The 21246-nt window shown below is 48.8% G+C and overlaps 1 protein-coding gene across 4 annotated transcripts in view; it reads right to left on the bottom strand.

The window, feature by feature from the left end:
* The window catches only part of HIPK2 (homeodomain interacting protein kinase 2), a 218223-nt gene that overhangs the window by 141045 nt on the left and 55932 nt on the right, over positions 1-21246 (bottom strand). For all 4 annotated transcript variants that reach the window (XM_032275638.1, XM_032275640.1, XM_032275639.1 and 1 more), the window contains exon 2: positions 14720-15800. In XM_032275638.1, coding sequence (XP_032131529.1) covers positions 14720-15800 — 1081 coding nt within the window. The remainder of the gene's footprint in view (positions 1-14719; positions 15801-21246) is intronic.

Below are 21246 nucleotides of genomic sequence, written 5' to 3'. Positions count from 1 at the left end.
CAGCAAAGGCCTGCTCCAACACAAACCTTATGTTTGGTTCAAATAGAGAGCAATGCATCCAGCTTCTTAAATGGGTATTTCCTTTGTGTACATCCATGCTTTATTCTCTGAAATCTGCACGTTTACAGTTAACCCTCCCACTCTGGGTGACCTAGAAATGATCTTTCCTCTCCTCAGGTCATTTCTCTTGTGAGGCATTCTCAACAGAATTCCCCTCTTGGTCCCGTGTGGGAGTGGGTCTCACAGGCTCGGCACTGCTCTCATTTTTCTGGGGCCTCCCTGTTCCTATGCTCTCACTCAGTGGGGTGTGCCCAGAAGAGATGGTCTCTCTGCAAAGAAGCCACAGCACTCCCTCAAACCCAGGGCAGCCTCCTCCTTCTGCAGGCATGCACATAGTAGGTATTCAAAATCATTTGCAGAATAAACTACGAAGCCAAGCACCGAGAAGAATGAAGAGACAGACCTTTCTATACAAACCCTGACATGCCATAGGAACAGAAAAAATTGGGAAAAATGAAAAAATAGCACATTTCTCAGAGAACATCTCTCTTCAATCTTTCTGTTTCTGTCAGCACCAGCAGCACCCTAATTTGGACCTACACGGCCTCAACGGAAAGCCATGTTGGATGTGCTTCTCCCAAGGGTAGCGATGGCGCAGGAAGGTAAAGCAGTGAACCAGCACCGCCCTGGAGGCTGGAATTTCTCCTCTCTGTGCCCAGTCTAAGGCAATGTTGTCATGTTTCGTTAGACAGCATCTCAGTCGGGTGGTGTCTGGAGATTCCTTATCTACTTCTGACGTGTCCACCTGGATTAGTTTGAGAACCTTAGAAACACAGGTGTAGGGAGGAGAAGAACAGGGAAAAGCCAGGAACAGAGAGGCCAAGGCAAGAAATAACAACACATTTATAGTCTCAGCTACCTGCAGGACATGAAGAGGCTGTGAGGCTAGGCATGAGGCTTAAAACTTACCAAGACCTTCCCCATTCCTAGAACGTCAGTTCGGGGCCAGTGAGCTATGCGGAAGTCATCTCAGAGCAGTAGAGAGACTTATCCCAACTCACACAGCTGGTGGGACGCTGAGATGCAGGTCTCTCTGCCTCGCTGCCCTCGTCTAGGCCAAGGGTGGCAGGCCGTTCATGTTCACCATACAACCCGTGGTTAAAATCAGCCTTGGTTCTCTCCCTGGGTCTAAGAGCCAGACCCTGGGCCTAAGAAATGTATCATTTCTTTGCAGATCAAATGAATGAATGAATAAGAAGATGGATTATACTAAATGCAAATATTCAGAGGAGGGAGAAATCTCTTTTGGTTATGGCAAAGGTGGCACTTGAGTTTCACAAGGGGAATGGGGGAGGGCTGGGTTTGGAGGCCTGGGGATGTGGGGAGGCAGGGAAGGCATCCTACACCAAAGGCGCCCTGCAGGCTAGAAAGGACAGCCAGCAGGTCAGGCTGGTGCAGAGGCCATGTGGGGAGAGCAGGGCAAAGGGGCAGGCTGGGGCCACCCAGTAGGAGTAGGACTTTGAATCCCAGACCTTCCAATCCCAGGTTATGGATCTGGACATGGGAGTGGAGCAGGGCACACAGGAGGAGCAGAGAAACAGGAACAAACTTTAGGAGGTGTCTCCTGCTGGGACCACTCCAGGCACAGAGACCCTTACCGAGGCCCAGTTTTTTAGAATGAGGACACGGTACCCATCACATTCCGGACTCCTGCAGTGCCTGCTGGGGCACCAGACAGCGGCGGGAGAAGCTGGGCAGCCTGATCGTGAGCTCAGCTCTGCAAATACTGGGGCCTCTCGCTGCCAGGAGTGGCCCCAAAAACCCGCATCTTACATTGGCTGTTCTGAGCTGCAGAGGACACTCTGGAAGGACATTTACAGGCTGCTGACCCTCTTATTTCCTCCAAAAAAAAAAGCGAATGCCCCTGTCTGTGGGGACAGGGGAGCAACCTGGCTCTGAGCCCAGCCACAGCCCAGTCACTGGGGTGCATGTCCCAGGTTGAGCTGCTGGGACCACTCCAGGCAAAGAGACCCTCACCGAGGCCCAGTTTTTTAGAATGAGGACACGGTACCCATCACATCCAGGACAAAGGGAGCACTCTCCCTGGGGGCTGGGGGGAGAACTTTCCTGCAAAGCCACCTGATTCTCTGCAGTAGTAAGCTTGAAAATGCCCTCAGGAGGGAGGCTTGCCACAGGGGAAAGCTGGTTTTGAGAAAACATGGCTGTCTGTGCGTGGGCATCCAGGCATGGGCGTAAATAATAACGTCAGAAGCAAGGGGCGGACCCCAGGCACACTGAGGCTGGATCCACAACCCCGCTCCGGCTTCATCTCCTCTCTGGACTTGCAGAGTCCTGGTATTTCAGCAGTAACAGTTTGTCACTTTTCTGCTTCGAGGGGTCAGTCCTTAACTTCTGGAGGACAAGTTGATAAACCCTATGCACAAAACAGCACAGAAACTACAGAAACTTCATGCTTTCAACGCTTCTGCCACCAGCAGCTGCTTAGGCCTGAGTTGTTTTCGTAGGTTCCCCTGTCCGGCCGTTTCCAGAAATGACTGTTACCCTCCCGGCCATCCTGTGACAGGATGAACAAAGATATCTCTTTCACCCAAACACAGCACAACAAAACAAAAACAGGAAGAAAAATTAGGCACGGTCAGGCTTATGGGTTTAATTTATCAACAATTTCCCTAGAGGTCATTAGAGGTGAATCGATTTAAAATTGTTTTGAAAATATTTTAACATTAAATATTTTTAAAATGTAAAGTCCTATGAATTTTAGCCCACGTATAGATTCGTGTCACTACCACCACCCTGAGAACACAGAGCAGCCCATCATCCTAGCCTCCCTGCTGCTGCTGCTCACGGCGAGCGTCTGACTTTCACAAGTGCGGACATCATCTGGCTCTCTCGGTGCCAGATCTATTTATATTCTGGGGGCTCGTACTTAGTACATTTTATTTGCCAAGGTAAGTACTAATTTACAAAAAGAAGAGGACGAGAAATCCTTTGTGGAGGTCAGAGGATGACAAAGAAGTGGCACCAACAGTTTGTCCCTCATGTTCTGGCCAAAGGACTTTTATGGCAAACATCTACATAAATAAGGCTGTGGCTGGGGAGGACACTGCCCAGTCATGAGAATTAGGATGGGGAAGGGGCTCTAAATACAGGAACACCACGCACCAGTTTACCTGTTGCGACTGGATACACACGCAGACCACACGTGGCAGCACACACCCAACACACACACTACACACCCAACACATGCTACACATGCCTACACTACACACAACACACACCCCCACACCCACACTATACCCAACATACACCACCCCTAACCCACACCCCCCCCCACACCACACCCAACACAAGCTACATATGTTCACACTACACCCAACACATACACCACACCCAACATATGCTACACATGTCCACACTACACCCAACACATACACCCCCCACACCCACATTATACCAACATACACACCCCCAACCCACACACCCAACACACGCTACACGTGCCCAACACACACTACACTCAACACATACACCCCCACACCCACACTATGCCAACATACACAACACACCCAACGCACATAACACGTGCTCACACTATACCTAACATATACCGCCCCACACCCACACTATACCAACACACACAACACACCCAGCACATGCTACACATGTTCACACTACACCCAACACATACATCCCCCACACCCCACCACACACAATATACCCAACACATGCTACACATGCCCATGCTACACTGAAATATACATTCCCCACACCCACACTATACCAATGCACACACCCAACACATACAACACACCTAACACACACCACACACAATACACCCAACACACGCAACACATGCCCATACTACACCCAACACATACACCCCCCCACACCCACACTATACCAATGCACACACCCAACACACACAACACACCTAACACACACCACACCCAACATACGCTATACGTGCCCACACTACACCCAACACATACACCCCCCCACACTCACACTATACCAACATACGCACCCCCAACACACACACACCAACATATACATACCCCACACCTAACACATACACACACGCCATACACACACATACCCAACACACACCCCATACACACAGATGTGCTCTGTCTTCAGGGGAGTCTTAAACAGGCTCTTGGTGTCACTCCAGCCTTGGCTTTTTGACCCTAGCGATGTCAGCAGTGACGCCCGTGGTTGCAGGAAGCACCAGCAGGTGTCAAATGCAGTTTAACCCCCAAGGCCTCCCAGAGCCCCACCCCATCACCCTCCTCAAGGGCCCTGCACCCCATGCTCAGACAACAGGACTCCAGCGTTGCTCCAGGGCCAGCAGCAGCAGCCTGGAGATGCAGCTCTCAAGTCAGGAAGTGTGCCCCCACCTTCCTCCCCACAGCAACCAAGATCTGTCCTCCTCCCTCCCAACTCGGGAAGAGGCATCTCCTCTCTCCCCAAATGCTGGACCCTGTCCCTTCCTGGTGCCAGAGGACACCCAAGGACCACACTCCCAATGTCCAGGCCCTTGTTCCTTTGGTCCGTGGTGAGTGTGACATACAATGCTGCACCTCCACACGTCTATGAGATGAAAAAGAGATGATGCACAGCCTTAAGAAGCTTGGGAATACTGGGGATACCCGGCTTACGAATCACAAATGACACCAGGCCAAGGAAAACACGTGCTGTCACAGAGGCATGGACCTGGGCAGGGAGGCTGGGGAAAGCACGGTGCTCATTCGTGACAGAGCTGCTGCATGCCAGGCACGGCAGAGGGCAAGTTACACGCACGTGGCTATCTCATTCAGTCCCTACCAACCTTGTCTTCTCTTAAGAGGGAAAACTACTACCAACTGCTAGTACTTTTCCCTTGTAAGAGAAAAGAAGAATATGCCTCAGAGCGGTTTGGGAACCTGTCTGGTGTCACAAAGCTCTAAAGAAGCAGATCTGGAATTCAAATCCAGGTCTGTCTGCTGCATTCTAATAATGATAACACAAATAATAACAAGAGTGATACATTAGGAATAGCCAAAAAAAAAAAAAAAAAAGCAGCTATCATTTCCTGAGTGCTCACTATGTGCCAGGCCTGGGCTGAGTAGCTGAAGATTGACCTTATTCCTTCCAGGAAGCCTTTGTTCACTAAGCTCTTAGGCAGGAAGAGCAAGTTACAAGGAACATGAGCAGCACGTTCACAGAGCCTCAAAAACAGAAAAGCAGATTGGAGGTTATGAGGCCCTGAGGATGACGCTGTCTTTCTGTCCTCAAGGTTACTGGGTCAGGTCTCGCTGTGTTTGGCCCCTTCTTTATGCTGGGGAAGTCGCTTCTCATTTTCTGTGAAGGTGTAATGGGACAAGACAGATGTTGGCTGATTTCAGGGAGCTGATCTGTATGAAGCTGAATCAGCTGTCTGCAGGCCTTAAATCTAAACCTCACACAGGTGGAAAGACAAGACGGGGATAAATGTTTTTGGTGAGATGTGGATGCTCCCCAAGAGGCTGAGGTTGGCAGACCCTGAGATCCAGAGTTTGGAGATGCTGGCTGCCGTGGCCCAGGATTCAGGCAGCAGTGAAAGTTCCTGTATGAAAGATGACCAGAAACTGGGCACGTGAGGCCGCTCATATCACTCATTCAGGCATGCAGACATTTGGTCAGTCATTCACTCTTTCCACGGGTGCGCCTTAGGAAATGGTGTCTGCAACATTTAATAAGCACGAAGGGAGCAAACATGGGCTCGAGTGACTGTGCTCCACCTGCTTCCACGGCTTCTGTGGCGAGCTTGTATTTTGGCCTTCAGCCCCTCCCCTGCTCCTGAGTTCTATCTCAGAGCCTAGCCTGGCTCCCGCCTGCTCACACAGGAGGTGGAGATCCCCAGGTCCCCCAAAACAACGTTTAGAGTTCAACTGTGAATTCTTAGCCTGTAGTTCTCAGATTTGCCTATAAAGGCATTTTCCTTTTATTCTCTTTCCATTCACGAATGCCACACGTACGATTGGTGGGGAGGGCAAAGTGTGATGCCCTGGCACACTGTGGGTCACACTGTCTCTGATTCAGCCCCACTGTGGGCTCAGTGCAGTGCGCCTTGCACCGCTTTGCTCTTCTGCTTCAGAGCCACCATTGACCCTGCTCAAGGCCACTCAGTCCCGGCAGAAGCTTTGTCCAAGCAAAGGCATGGGGGGAGTTAACACCCCTGAGGGCAGCCCTCAACCCCTTTCACCAGAGCCCCGGCCTCCGCCCTTCCCAGGCACATTCTTGGAGGCCTTGGGCAGGCTCCTCAGAGGTGGGATGGAACCCTGTGGGTACACCCACTGCTCGCCAGTTCACTAACCCACATAACCCCTCCTATGGTACCCCCCAATTATTCTGGATCTCCGCTGTTGCCACTCCTGGGGCATAAAGGGTCTGACCACAAGTAATCTGACAAACAGGCCCTGCCGAGGAGCTCTCAACCACTTGGGAGGCAGATGCGGACAGCTTGGTGCCAGGCTGTCACGGCGGCCCCACCCTCTAGCCTCCACAGGGTCTACAGTACACCCTGGTGGGCTGAGACTCTGGAGCCCATGCCATCTAAGTAACAATTCTCAAAGGATAATAAAATAAACAGAGAGGCAGAAGGAAACTTTCGGAGGCGACAGATGCCTATGGCATAGACCGTGGTGGTTTCACGGATATATACTTAGCCCGAAACCCATCAAGTCATGGATATTATGTACAGCTTTCTTTAGGTAAATCACACCTCAATAAACTGTGTGTGTGTTTTAAAGAATTTGCTGCAGAGCTTGTCCAAGTACATGTCACCTGGCCCCCCATCTCCACAGAGCCTGTTCATTAGGTTTGTTTCAGCAAGTGCCCTGGGTGATCATGGGGTAGGAGGGTCCTTAGATCCCACTTTGAAAATGACTGGTCTCTACCTTGAGCCCAAGAGTAGTTCTAGCCCTACTGTCCTCAGGTTGGGGACATGCATTTGGCAGCTTTGTGGCAAGGCAGAAAACTGGGCCAAGTTTCCAGGGCATGAACACCGCTTCTGCACCTGGGCCCTGAGTCTCTGGGGACACTGGGGTCGGCTGCCAGATCTGAGGAGGTGCAGGGTGTTTTAATGTCTTCAAGTATGTGCATGTGCCTGTGTGTCCATGAATGCTTGCTGCATGTGCTTTGTGTCTTTCCCACATAGTGGGCGTGGTGCATTCTCAGTAGCTCTGTATGGAGGGCTGAGCGTCAGCTTCTCGGTCACCATGGTTCTCCTAAGAACGCCTATGCTCACGTGTCATGCATGGGCTTAAACTGTGTTGCCTGAGTCTGTGTGTGTGCACGTGTGTGTGTGCACGTGTGTGTCTGTGAAGAGGGGACTGCAGTACCAGGGCAGTATACACAGAGCGTTCCACCTCAGTTATTTCATACTTACTAATAATTAAACAATAATTAATACTTATTAAGAGAAATTTTAATTGCCAAGTATTTGACCATACAGCTAAAGGTCCCAGAGATGAATAAGGGAAAACTGAAGATAACCTAACAGCCTAGATAACTTATTGATTACTTCTCTTCAAAAAAAGAAGCTGTAACCCGAAACGCATACACATACGTATTTATAACAGTCTCTCTGGGCAAATGAAGTTGTCAGTGGGTTGAATATTTTACTTAATATCTTCAAGTACAAACTAGAACCTTCTCCTGTTGTTTCTTTTAGTAGTAAAAGACAAATTAATTTGAAAAGTTCATGCCTGCGACGCACTTGCTTTCAGGACCCCTCTTTTCAATCAAACCTAACTTCTAGTCAGTCACTTTCTATACATTATAGTCTGCACAAGCTATGCAAGTTTTGAAATGACTTATATTTATGGCTTTATAAAGCTATGCACCTTTTTTGAAATGATGGCTATTTCCAGCCTGGAGCATGGTATTTTGGAATATGCCCTGTTCTCTGTTGATCGGAGGATCATGGAGGGTTCCCAGTTTCAGCTAATGAGGCCAAGGTCAACCCACAGGAGAAAAAACTGCTCCCTGGCCACAGACTGAACCACCAATTCTGGCCAACCGCCTCGTCAACAACGGCCTGGGTCATAATGGGATCCAGATGGAGGAGTGTGGACAGTCACAGCTGACGGTCTACTGACCATGACTCAGTGGAGCACAGTTCACTTGGGGCAGGGCGAGGACTGGTGCTACAGTCTCTTGTCTCTCCTTTCAGAGCCTATTTCTTTTTTCTTTTTTGAGATGGAGTTTCACTCTTGTTACCCAGGCTGGAGTGCAATGGCGCGATCTCGGCTCACCGCAACCTCCGCCTCCTGGGTTCAAGCAATTCTCCTGCCTCAACCTCCTCAGTAGCTGGGATTACGGGCACGTGCCACCATGCCCAGCTAATGTTTTGTATTTTTAGTAGAGACGGGGTTTCACCATGTTGACCAGGATGGTCTCGATCTCTTGACCTCGTGATCCACCCGCCTCAGCCTCCCAAAGTGCTGGGATTACAGGCTTGAACCACCGCGCCCGGTCGAGCCTATTTCTCTACAGCAGTGGTGGGATTTGAAACCAGGTTCTGAAAGCCTGGAGCTTCAGGACTGGGCCTTAGAGACAGCAAGGTCATTAAACAAAAGAAAGCAAAACAAACAAAAAGCTATTCCCTTTAAGTCAATTCTGCAATCAAAGCATCAGAAAAGTTAAATGCACTAACAATGTCCACATTCATACTCTGAGGGGAGTAGAATCCCCCATTATAATCTAGGGCCTCATGCCTTTATTCCTGAATAACAATAGTTGTCTCCTAGCCTCTGGCTCTCCCCACATCCCCACAACTTTTTTTTTCCTTTGCCATTCCGGCTGATTTATACAGTCATTAATTTTCATTAAACGACTCCTTTGTTCAGAATTTACAATGGTTCCCAGCACTGGCACTTTGACTCAATCCAAGCCCCTCAAGCCTGTATTCAAAACTATCTATTGTCAGGCCTCACTCACCGGAGCCTGATTTCCAGTACAGTCTTCCCCTCCTGCCAGGTGTCGCTGTCTAAGGAGTCACTATCATTTCTCCATCTTCCCTTATTCATTCCAGTCTCCATGACCCCTAGACTCCCCCGTCCCTATCTCACGTTAACTTCCCCATCAGCCCATCTTACAAAATCTTTCACTGCCTTTGAATTTCTTGAACGGGCTTTGCTCATCGTTTCCCTAGAGTCTGGCATACAGTAGGTTCACAATAAATCTCTGTTGAATGACCAAACTTAAAATATTGTAGCGTCAGAATGACAGTCTTGGCAGCTGGTTTGTGTTTCCATATCCTCAAACAGACTGAACTCTCCAAGATTAGGGATTGTGTCTTACCCTCCACACTCTGGAGCATGTTTCTACCACAGGACACTCAGTAGGTACCCAATGAGTATTTGATGAATTGAGCTGAAAGTTAATCTCCGTCCTGATGTGGTCTGGATCCGTGTCCCTACCCAAATCTCATGTTGAAGTGTGATGTCCAGTGTTGGAGGAAGGGCATGGTGGGAGGTGACTGGATCACGGGGCACACTTCCCCCTTGCTGTTCTTGTCATAGTGAGGTTCTCATGAGATGTGGTTGTTTAAAAGTATGCGGCACCTACCCCACCTCTCTCTTCCTCCATCTCCAGCCACATAAGACGGGCCTGCTTCCCCTTCACCTTCCTCCATGATTCTAAGTTTCCTGAGGCCTCCCAGCCATGCTTCCTATACAGCCACAGAACTATGAGCCAATTAAATCTTTTTTCTTTATAAATTATCCAGTCACAGGTATCTCTTTTAGCAATGCAAGAATGGACTAATACATACCCCTACCTAAAACCACCATGAAATCAACCTGTGCAATATATACCCCTACCTAAAACCACCATAAAATCAACCTGAAGACAGTCTCTGCACCCCAAAGAATCAGACAAAAAAAAAAAAAGGTTAGATTATTCGGAAAAAGTGGATTATTTGCTATTTTCATGTCCTAATTTTGTATGCTCAATTTTTGGGTCCTGGTAACAGTCTTACATGTTTCAAAAAAGTCTAGACAAGAATAATCCAGAGCAGAAACAAACAAACAAAAAAACCCTACATATTTTAATCACTGATTACCCTTTGCCTGAATGTCATGTCTTTTTGTTTGTGTTTTTCCTTAGAGTGAAGTTTAATATTAGGACTTATTTTTAGTTTGCTGGTTCTGCTGATAATGAAAATACCCCCAAACCAATTTACTGCTTGCTCAAAAAACAAAACAAAACAAAACAAAAAACAAACTGAAAAACTAAAAACAAGCAAAAGGATCAGGCATCAATGTAGAATTAAATAAGGAAATGGCAGGGATGCCCAAGGTAAAGTAATGCAAGTGGGGATTACCTGCAACTCTGCTCCTTTGGTGTGAATACCTGAAATGTGACACCATTAAGAAAATCCCTCTGTCCCTCAGAATAATGTTTCCCAAAGAGTGGTCCTAAGACCACCTGCCTGGCTCACCTCCGTTCTCTGAGGCCAGTCTCTATGGTGCTGGGTGTGGACTTTCTCCCAGGGCACTCCCAGGGAGAAACTGTTCCTAGCAACCTCTCCAGGTGACTCCCATGCACAGTGAAGCCTGAGAACCCGTGCAGCTGCCAGTTAACTACATAACTGACCTTCGAGTTGGAAGGGAATACCCCTGCTTCAGACTCAAAAAAAAAAAAAAAAAAAACCTAAAAAGTAGACTTTGTTTCTTGAAAAACACACCATTGGGCTTGCCTCACAGAATACCAACAGCTACTGTGGCAGGCACATGCCTGACAGCTGGGGAAAATAGTTGGCTTTGGGGACACCACCACCTTTCCCAAGTCCCCCAGGCCGAGGATGACATATCCTTGTATCACACCATTTCAGTGTCACCAGGCAGGGACAATGGTGGGATGAGATACAGCACAGTCCTATGTAAAATGACAGAGGGACACATAAGTACTCTAGCTTTTGAAAGTCAGATGTCCTGGGAGAAGAATGTGCCCAGCTCTAGGTGGCCATGGGGAGAAATTCCCACCCCCACCTGCAGGACAAAGGCAAACCTGCTGGGACGCTGGGTGTGCTCCAGGCCAGGTGGTTCAAACATGCAGCCATTCTCCCAAGAGGTGGCTGAAGGTGTCTGCCTTCTGGGACATGGGCCTTAATGATGGACAATTAAAGAGCCTTCCTTGCCCCCTGTCTTTCCTAATAAGAGGCAAAGCCACTGGGAAAATCAATTTGATAAACGTGGCATAGAGCTGGCTGTCCCACACTTTTGGGATGAACAGGGACAGAGCTCTAGAGACTGTCCTGGAAAACTCAGATCCATCTATATGGCGGTAAACTACCGCAGGGCTCAGACAAGGCCTGGGGGAGAAACAGAGCATTGCGCCAACTTAGAAACGAAGCCTCATTTTAGGGAGAAGAGCGGCTGCCCTTCCTGCTAACCATGTCCTTGGAACTGAGGCTGGGCACAGGGAGGCTGACATGAGGGGCTGAAGGCCAAGGTGACCACAGGAAGGAGGAAGAGGCCATCTTGCTTAGAATTTTAGGCAATGGTGATTTCAGAGGTGAAAAGAGGGTACTATCACAACTAAGTGGAGGACCCTTCAGAGTCATGTGGGGGTGCAGGGGCTAGGTGGGGATAAGAGGGCTCCTGAGGGCCCAGGAACAGCCAGCAAACCAGCCTGTCACACCCACCAGAGGCACCCAAAAGTCCTAACCTTGCCCACAGAATGGGGCAGGAGAAGACCACCATAAGTCCAGGTGAAGGAGTCAGCTCTCCCCAGCTCTCAGGCAAACTTCCACTGCCGCCACAGGCTCTCTGAGCTAGGATCCCAGATTTCGCGGCCTGTCTCCTCAGCACTAGGGGCACCAGAACCAGGCAGGAAAGCTAAGAAAAACTGCAGAGTCTGAGTGGATGGACAGGGAGGGCTCCAGGAAGCATCACGTGGGCACCAGAAGGTGAGACAACAACGGAGCCTAGGAACTCCCAATTCAGCTAACGTCATTCACCCAGTTTTGCTCTAAGGAGGTGCTGCCTTTTAAACAGAGTTTGTCGAAGTCTTTTTACAACTTGCCACGGAGTGACACACCTAACCCGTGTTACAGCCGTGTCGCCTCCCAGCCGCCCACTAGGCTGGTGAGAGGATCTCTCCCACTTCATGGCTTAGGAAATAAAGGAGAAATCAGGCAATTAGGAGCGGAGGGACCAGGTTCACCCTGGCCTTTCAGGACTCCAAAGCCAGCACTCCGATCTCAGCGCCGTGACAGCAGCGGTTCCAATCCTGACTGCACACAGGGGTCCCTGAAAAGCTTCCAGATGCCCCAGGATGGCAAGGGCCCTGTCTGTACCCCTTTACCTAGCACTGTGCCTGGCATAAGTTAGAAGTTAAATCAAAGCGTATTGAATGACTGCATGTGAGTAAAATTACTGCTAGATTTTAGTATGTTTTAATAACACTGGTATGTGTTCATGATGCAGAAATTCAGATGAATGAAATAAAAGCCCCAGCAGCCAAGTTAGGGGCTGTTCACCCTGAATTCAGGCCAAGATCTAGAAAGTGCCAGCCTTTGCCATGCTGAATTTACCAACCTAAATATGAAGTGGCACAGTGGCCTCCTGTGAGGGGTAGCGGAGAGCCAGCACAGCACCAGCTACCCTCCACCAGCTACCCTTTCAGAGGAAGACCAGCCGCTCTCTACAGAGAACATGTGCTGTCGGTACTGGGCACTCAACCCTCCAGATTCACTCAACCACTGCCCATCTTTCTCCTCTGGACACAAGGAGGTGCCCACCTTCCTCGGGGTTCCTGCCCTGGGCTCACTTCTCCCTGCCACTGGCTCTGGGGGTGCAGAGAGCAGCTGGCATGGGTCGGGAGGAGGGAGTGGAGAGGGAGTGGAGTGGCAGCAGTGGGTTCGTCTGTCTGCACGGGGCCTGGTGGGAAAGCACAGGTCAGCAGAGACCTTTCCTGCACATAGGAAATGAGTGGGAAAAGAATCCTGGGGCAGGGCAGGGAAGAGGCTCACAGAGAGTGGCTCTAACTCAGGAAGTGCTTCCTAAAGGGAGGAGGAGGGAAGAAACAGAAACAGCATGGGTGGAGAGGCCTGGAAACCTCCTGTGTGAGTCAGGATTAGGATAAAGAGAGACGGGGTGGAAGGTGGGAGGGCACCTGGGGACCTGTGTGGAGGGGCTGCTGCTCTCCCAGGGAAGGAGGGCGTGGTGCCTAGCAGGCCGAGGGAGGGCTGGGAGGAGACAGGCAACAGTTCTGCCTGAAGCCAGGCGGGGGGCCCAGAGCGGGAGCAAGAAGGGCAAGCTGGCCCAGGTCGGCCCCAGGAATGGGTGACAGGTCAGCTGTGTCGACATGGCCGTGGTGCACGTCCCAGCCTTCTCTCTGCTGCCTTGGAAGGCATGGGAGGAAGCACACCCGAAAGTGAGTGTCGGGTGGGAGGTCTTGGCAGGACGGCCTCTGGGGACCCTGGTGTTCCTGTCTACGTGGCACGCTCTTAAATGTGCATCCACCCGTCTTCTGACGGGAGTTTCAGTTTTGTTTCTTGTGACTTCTATCTGAACTGTTCGGCCCCACCCCAAAGACACCCCCAAGCTGGCTCCACAGAGCAGGCTCTTGCTTTCCAGCCCCGCCACCTCCCTGCTGTGCACCCTCCACGGCCGGCCACGGAGTGACACACCTAACCCGTGTTACAGCCGTGTCGCCTCCCAGCCACCCACTAAGCCGGTGAGAGGATCTCTCCCACTTCATGGTTTAGGAAATGAAGGCATGGAGAAATCAGGCAATTAGGAGCGGAGGGACCAAGTTCACCCCGGCCTTTCAGGACTCCAAAGCCAGCACTCCAACCTCTGCGCCGTGACAGCAGCGGTTCCAATCCTGACTGCACACAGGGGTCCCTGAAAAGCTTCCAGATGCCCCAGGATGGCAAAGGGCCCTGTCTGTATCCCTTTACCTAGCACTGTGCCTGGCACATGTTAGAAGTGAAATCAAAGCTTGCTGAATGACTGCATGTGCGAGTCTGTGAGTGAAGACACTTCCCTGCCATGGATAACACTATCATTCCTCCATCATCCTGACCTGACGCCTGGAGCCACCTCACCACAGGAGCCCACCAACTGGACCCAGACTAGTCTCTCCCTTCCTCCAGCCCTCTGCACGTGGATAGCCAAGGAACTTTCTCAGAACAGCCCTTTCACCCTCTTACCTTATGTTGTTCAAGGTTTCCAGGGCTTGCTCTGGGTTTGAGGATATACTCCCAATTCCTTGATCTGCTATTTAAGACCCCCAGTGACCTGGTTCCAACCTGTCCTTTCACTCACATCTCCCACCACTCACAAACTGTTCTAGCCAGGCGAGTGTCCTTCTTGTCTCCTGTATATTCCCACTAATGTGACTGTGGACCATGGATGGCACATCCCTCTCTCTCCACCACCTGTCTGGATCCTACCATCTGGGAGGACGGAACTCCTCCGCTTCACCTCTGCTCTGCACCCCAGCCCCCAGGGAGCCTTTCCAACGCCAAACACCTATGCCACGGATCTTACCTGGCTCCATTCTAATGTGACTTCCAATTGACATTGTGATGTGCACATGTCCTAATTTCCTAAGTACATTAAGATCACTTGAGGACAGGAACTGCAGGCTTACTAAGGTTGCACATTCTCTGTGAGTGCCACTGGGCATTCAGCAGCTCCCGTCTCCATGCGGACGGTCTTACCTGTAATATCTGGACTGCAAGTAGGTGGAGCACACAGCCTTGGACACGTGGCTGGCTGAACCAAAGTCGATGACCTTGACTCGGTACGGTTGTCTGGAGGGATCCACCAGCATGATGTTTTCTGGTTTAAGGTCAGCATGGATAAGACCTAGGCTTTTGAGTTTCATCAGGGCCGTGGCTACCTGCTGGAGAACTGGGCGAATGTATTTGAGGGGCAAGGGGCTGAACTTATTTTGCTTCAGAAAGTCATAGAGGTTCTGCTCCAGCATCTCGAAGACCAAGCACGTATGGTTCTTGTGCTGGAAGCACTCGTAGGCCCGGACGAAGTTGTAGTCATCAGCACTCTCTGTGCTCAAGCGGGCCAGGATGCTCACTTCGATCTGACCTTGTCGGGCATAGGATGGGTGGTTCTTCAGGATCTTAATGGCCACGATCTCGTTGGTGCCCCGTTTCCAGCACTTGACCACTTGCCCAAACGTCCCTCGGCCCAAGAACTCTAAAACCTCGTAGGTGTTGGTCATGGAGCACAGCACCTCATGCTGTACCAGCTGATAGTCTCCCTCGCTGTTGGAGCCGCTGTTTTTGGAGGTGGCAGTTGACGTGGTGGCAGTGGCGACAGTGGCCCCGCTTGCATTATTCTGAATCATGGGTGGATGCTCCTCAATGATCTGCACGCTGCTTGTGTTCTCAATCTCCTCGCTCTTACGCTTGAGTCCACATTTTTGGTAGGTATCAAGTAGGCTCACAGTGCTTCGACGCATTAGGTTATGTGGTCCGCCGAGGACCTGCCCGGTGGCAGAAGTGCTGCTTGCTGATGTGACCACGATGTGCCCGGTGCTTCCTGGGAAGATGATGGTCTGCTCGTAAGGTAGGCTTGGGTTTGGGACCGGCAAGGAGGTGCTGACGGTTGTGGCTGGCTGCGACGGGGGGATGTTCTTGCTCTGGCTATACACTTTGCTGTGGGAGCCGTACCCAGTCATGTCCCAGTTGGAACTCGGCTCTATTTTCAGTTTCTTCACACTACAGAAGGCACTTGATTGAAGGGTGTGAGGGGAGAAAACTTGCACATGTGAGGCCATACCTACAAGGAAAGGAGGCAAAAGGTAAGTATCGGAGTCACCTTGGTACAAGTCAACTCAACAGATCCCCTTCAGTGCTCAGCTGTGGCTTCGGCCAAATAGAGTATTTTCTTCCCACCTGAAAACAAGGTTGGAAAACTGAATCTGTTCCACCCAGAAGCACATTCTGGTCATTGAGTTGGTGGAACCAAGTGGTTCCAGGGTGCCACCATTAGGTGACAGCAACACAGCTGAGATGCAACAACAGAATTCCAGTATCAGGACACAGGTCATCATCTGTCTTTTTAATAAACATTATTTGTGGCAGAGATGGATTCTTCCTCAGTTCTCCCTGGGCTGTTTCCTACTGAAACTGAAGACTCAGGAGGCACTGCTAACTGTCAGGTGCTTCATCGCCCACATAATCAGCTCAGCCTTGTCAACAGACCCTGTCAGGTTCACTGGTTTGAGGAAACATCTTCCCACACAGGCCCCATCACCAGGCCACTCAGGATCTTCTGGATCCTGGAGGAACCCTAATTACTAGCTGGCATCTTAGTCATCGTGAATGAATTCTACAGGGTTGAGTGACTTTTTCCTCTCGACAGCCTAAAACATTTTATCAGCCTCACTGGTGGGGACTGGGTAGCACAATTCGTGGGCTCCATTCACTCACTTTTCCTGCTAAATTTCATATATCAATCCATTTCTCTAAAAAGTACGATTTCTTTTTTTTTTTTTGAGACTGAGTCTCACTGTTGTTGCCCAGGCTGGAGTGCAGTGGCGTGATCTTGGCTCACTGCCAGCTCCGCCTCCCAGATTTCAAACCATTCTCCTGCTTCAGCCTCCCAAGACTGGGATTACAAGCACATGCCACCACACCCGGCTAATTTTTGTATTTTTAGTAGAGATGGGGGTTTCGCCATGTTGGCCAGGCTGGTCTCAAACTCCTGACCTCAGGTGATCCACCCTCCTCAGGCTCCCAAAGTCCTGGGATTACAGGCGTGAGTCACTGCGCCCAGCCGAAAGTACTATTATTTCATAGCAACATCTCATCCATGATTTAGATGAACTCAGAAACCTTTAAGACCATTATTCTGGAACTCTTGTACAAATTATGGTGATACTGAAACAAGAATTTATAGAAAAAAGGTGATGAAGAAGGATAACTCCTTAAAGGTAAAGAGAGAAACAAATATTGCTCATCTTCTAAGCCACAGTTGACAAAAATTTCTCACAGAAGCGCAGGGAAGGGGAGCGTCTACAAGCAGTGTTGATGGGGGCTAACCTCATTCCTGACTCTTGAGCCCCCGGCATTACCTAGAGTAGCTATTCAACATCCTTTCCACTTCATCAACTATCACCCTAGTCCATCTTCTCTCTTGGTCGATGACCCAACTTTCACTTTTTCCAGAAGCCTGAGGTCAGCCTTTCCTTTCCCCCTTTATTTCCTTCTTCATTTCAGAACATTCCTGAATCTACATCATCATCCATCCTTCACCCCTTCTCTCCAGTCTGAGAGAAAGAGGTGTTGCTCTGTTCCAACACTAAAACACTTGCCCCATTCTTATGATCCATATTTGTCCCATTTTCTCTTGAACCTGCTTCTGCCACAGTTTTCTGTTGTAGCTTTCCATTTCTCCCTGTACTTAATTGGATCCAGGTACTTAGTAGGAACTTAACATGGCTGGCCAAATGAATCGATCACTCATCTTTTTCTTCTGCCTTCATGTGTGTGCACACACAAACTCCCAACGTGGAAGGCAAAAGGAGTAACAGCCACAGTCCCCCCTCTTAGTTCTTGCCCTCCTCTCACCTGTGATCAATGGTTTATGCTCCCTTTTCTTCAATGCCCACATCTTAATCCATCTCTATAGGTTGGTGTTCTTAAAGGTAAATGACTTCCTAATTGCCTAATCCAATGGCCTTTTTTCAGCCAGTTCTTCTTAATGTCTGCAACATCTGATACTGCTGACCACGACTTCCTTCTTGATGCTCTTATCTGGACTTCGGTGAATCTGTAACCCCCACCTCCCGTGTCTGACTGCATACTCTGCGCTCGGGTGGTTCCTCTTCCTTCTTTATTTATTTTACTATTATTATTTGAGGCAGAGTCTTGCTCTCTTGTCCAGGCTGGAGTAGTGCTATCTCGGCTCACTGCAACCTCCATCTCCTAAGTTCAACCCATTCTCCTGCCTCAGCCTCCCGAGTAGCTGGAACTACAGGTGTCCACCACCACGTCCAGCTAATTTTTGTATTTTTAGTAGCGACAGGATTTCACATTGGCCAGGCTGGCCTCAAACTCCTGACCTCAAGTGTTCCATGTGCCTCAGCTTCCCAAAGTGCTGAGATTACTGGTGTGAGCCACCACACCCGCCTCTCTTCCTCCTTTAAAATGTTTCCATCTCCACTGTTTTGACTCTGTTCTCTCTGGTAGATATCATCCATTCAAGCAGTTTAAGCCGTCACCTCTGTGTAGGTGACCCCACACATTTACACTGGCTGGGCTCTCCTTCAGAGGTGACAGTGATAGATCGCTGCCTCCGGTAACAATGTCAAAGATGCACTTCCAAAGCCGAACTCCTTATTTGTTCCCAAAAATCTAACCATCTCACCCTCTGTTCTAACATCTCCATGACTGTTCATAAAGTGTTTTTCTAGTCACTTGGCTCCAAAACTATGAACTATGATGGTTCTTCTTTACCTTCATAGACAAGAAGGTGCTAAGCCTTATTAATTACTCCTTCCTTCAAAATATCTCTTGCATCCAATCATTTCTACTGTTGCTGCCACTTCCATAGTGAAAGCGTTGATCACTTTCTAGTAGGACTAAAGCAAATCTAGACATCTTACCTACCTGAGCACTCTGGCTCCCTTTAATTTGCCTATATTTGGCTACCAGATTAATCTTACTAGAACATCTCTGAGCATGTCACTCCCCTCTCCAAACGTCAGTAGCTCCTTAGTGTCAAGGAGATAAAGTTGGGAACTGAACGCCTTTGCATGTTGATTCCAACTACCTTGTTAGTTCCAGCTCTAACCTTCTGGATCCTCAACTTGAACGAAGCTAGTCTATTCACTGGTTCTAGAATGTCTCTTAAATGCCCTACCTTCATACTCTTACACCATTCCTCTACTGTGACTTCTCTCAACGTATCCAAAGACCAGCCAGACTAGATTCCTTCTCTTTCCAGACCACTCCAAGCCAGTGATCATTCCCAAATCTCTGTTCCTACAGAACGTGCCATATGTACCATCTGACTTCGGCTCTGACTTCCTAGGGGCAGTTCTGCTAACACCCAGCCCCTGTTCCAAGCCCTGCCTCCGCCGGGCCCATGGATCTGCTCGAGGGTTCCCTTCTCACTTCAATCCTGACCTCTGATGTCCACCTACATACTGTGACTGCACATCTGTAGGAACCCTCCTGCCTGACAAGACTATTCTGGCCTGCTTACTCAGAATCTGTACTTCACCTGTTTCTCCCCATGGCTCTTTTTGTTCAAGTCAACATCCGCCTTATTCTAGAACGACAAGTAATATGGCTATTCCCTATTTACCAGTATCAACTGAATATCCATATTGTTCTAGATGTTGTATACAATATAGAAACAACCAATTACTTGGCTTTCAGTGACTTATCTGCCGAGGAGGCAAAGCAAAACAGCCATTTCCTTCCTTTCGTGTCTACCCTGCTGCTTATTTTTCACTCTTTAAGTCCCTCGAGGAGGGCGGTCAGAGATGGCAACAGCAGAAATATGCTGTTCATACATAAAGAAGGTGAGGCTCTAGTCTCTGTTTTCACTGTTTCAAAAAGATCTTGGAAAGGCCGTCCAGGGTGCAGAAGTGGAATTTTACAGAGGGGAAGAGGGTGGCTTATGACTTATTTGTTATTGGGATGACAGCCAAGGGTCATAAAATTGTAGAAATCATCACTGGCTGCCTCTGGTGACAGATGCCTGGGATCAGAGAGGAGAGCTGCGTGGCTGGAAACACCCTGCACCTCGGCCGGCTGCCTCAGTCTCCGGCCTGGCCCGGTGTGGCCCCTGCAACCCCTTTCTGAGGTCAACAGAAACCATACCAAAGGCTGGACCCAGCTCCCAGTGCAGCCGTGCTACCTTTGCTCTGTGGCAGAGGCCACTTTGCTTCAGGCAGCAAAATGGTCAAACAAGACAGAGTTAAAGAAAGTCTTTAACGGTAATACTTTCTTAAATCCCTAAAATATCTTTATAAGGAATAAGACTCTGGTGGTGGTTTTGTTGCTAAATCTTAAAATAATCTTATGGCAACACACTTATTTTCAAACATTTCTCCTTGAGAGTATTTCTCTGGAACAAATATTCCTGATTAGTTTAGCTCTCAGAGACTCGAGCCCACAACATTTTACCACTGTATTTATTCAGATCTTAAGGTTGGGACAATAAAGTGGGGTGCAGAGGGGGACTCGATGTTTTTTTTCCACTTGAAAGCAAGAGCTAAATGTCTCCTCTCATTTCTTTCTGTACTGACCCTTGGACCAGTCAAGGCTACTTCCCGCCTCATTTGTCAATATCCTTTTCAGGAAAAACAGGGGCTTAATGCACATTGTCAGTTTGATCCTATGGCAAAATCTCAATTGCTTTTTAAGTCATTTCTATACTTCCTAGTTGGCTCTTGAACGAGAAGGCGGATTTTACTCCTCAGTGAGAGACCAGGGAGGCTACTACCGCACCTGGGAGGGCAGGTTTTGAGCCCATCGGGAATGTAAGAGGAGCACAGGAGTTCATGGTAGGATCAATCTGCCACAACCACACCTGCTCCCAGAGGGATGATCTAACCCAGACTTTTCCACAAAAGCCTTAGTGGCCTCCCAAGATAAAACCTGTCAAAATGACCACATTTTCATTCACTAAATCACAGGGAGTCACCATAACCCAGAACTAAAGCTCTTAACAAGTGGCATACCTATTACCATATGACTATCTCATAAACAGGCTGAAGTCATCAACACTGAACCTCAGAGATGCACACGGTCTTACGTGTTTGTTAATTATACAGACATGAGTTCCTGTGGATGCTATAGAAGTGATAAGTAAAAAGTATTTAAGAACAAATTTATTAAAATTTAAAACAACTTCTATTATGCAACGATATATAATAAACTCTTCATTGCATATGACAAATGAAAAATAGCATCAATAAAACTGACATGAAAACATATCCTATAGTTCGAAGAATTAAAGTCCATTCTTTTTAAGACATTATTCCTTATTACCATAAAGTTCACAAAGTCTGTCATGCCCAAAACGAATCCAGGTTGCCCAGACTCAGGGTGTACTTTGATATGCTAAAGTCAGTGATGGCTCTGACCCTTCTTTTAGTTACTTTATTCTAATTTTCATTTTGCATTTATAAAAAGCATGTATATAAGTCTGCATTTCGAAATACTATTTTTAAAACATCTGCCTTCTAGTCTTGATTATAGATGACACT

Source organism: Sapajus apella, unplaced genomic scaffold, assembly GCF_009761245.1.
Source record: "Sapajus apella isolate SASKATOON/1434 unplaced genomic scaffold, GSC_monkey_1.0 scaffold7, whole genome shotgun sequence".
NCBI classification, from domain to species: domain Eukaryota; kingdom Metazoa; phylum Chordata; class Mammalia; order Primates; family Cebidae; genus Sapajus; species Sapajus apella.
The sequence above is the reverse complement of the archived record's forward strand: the minus strand, read 5'-3'. Positions and strand labels throughout refer to the sequence as shown.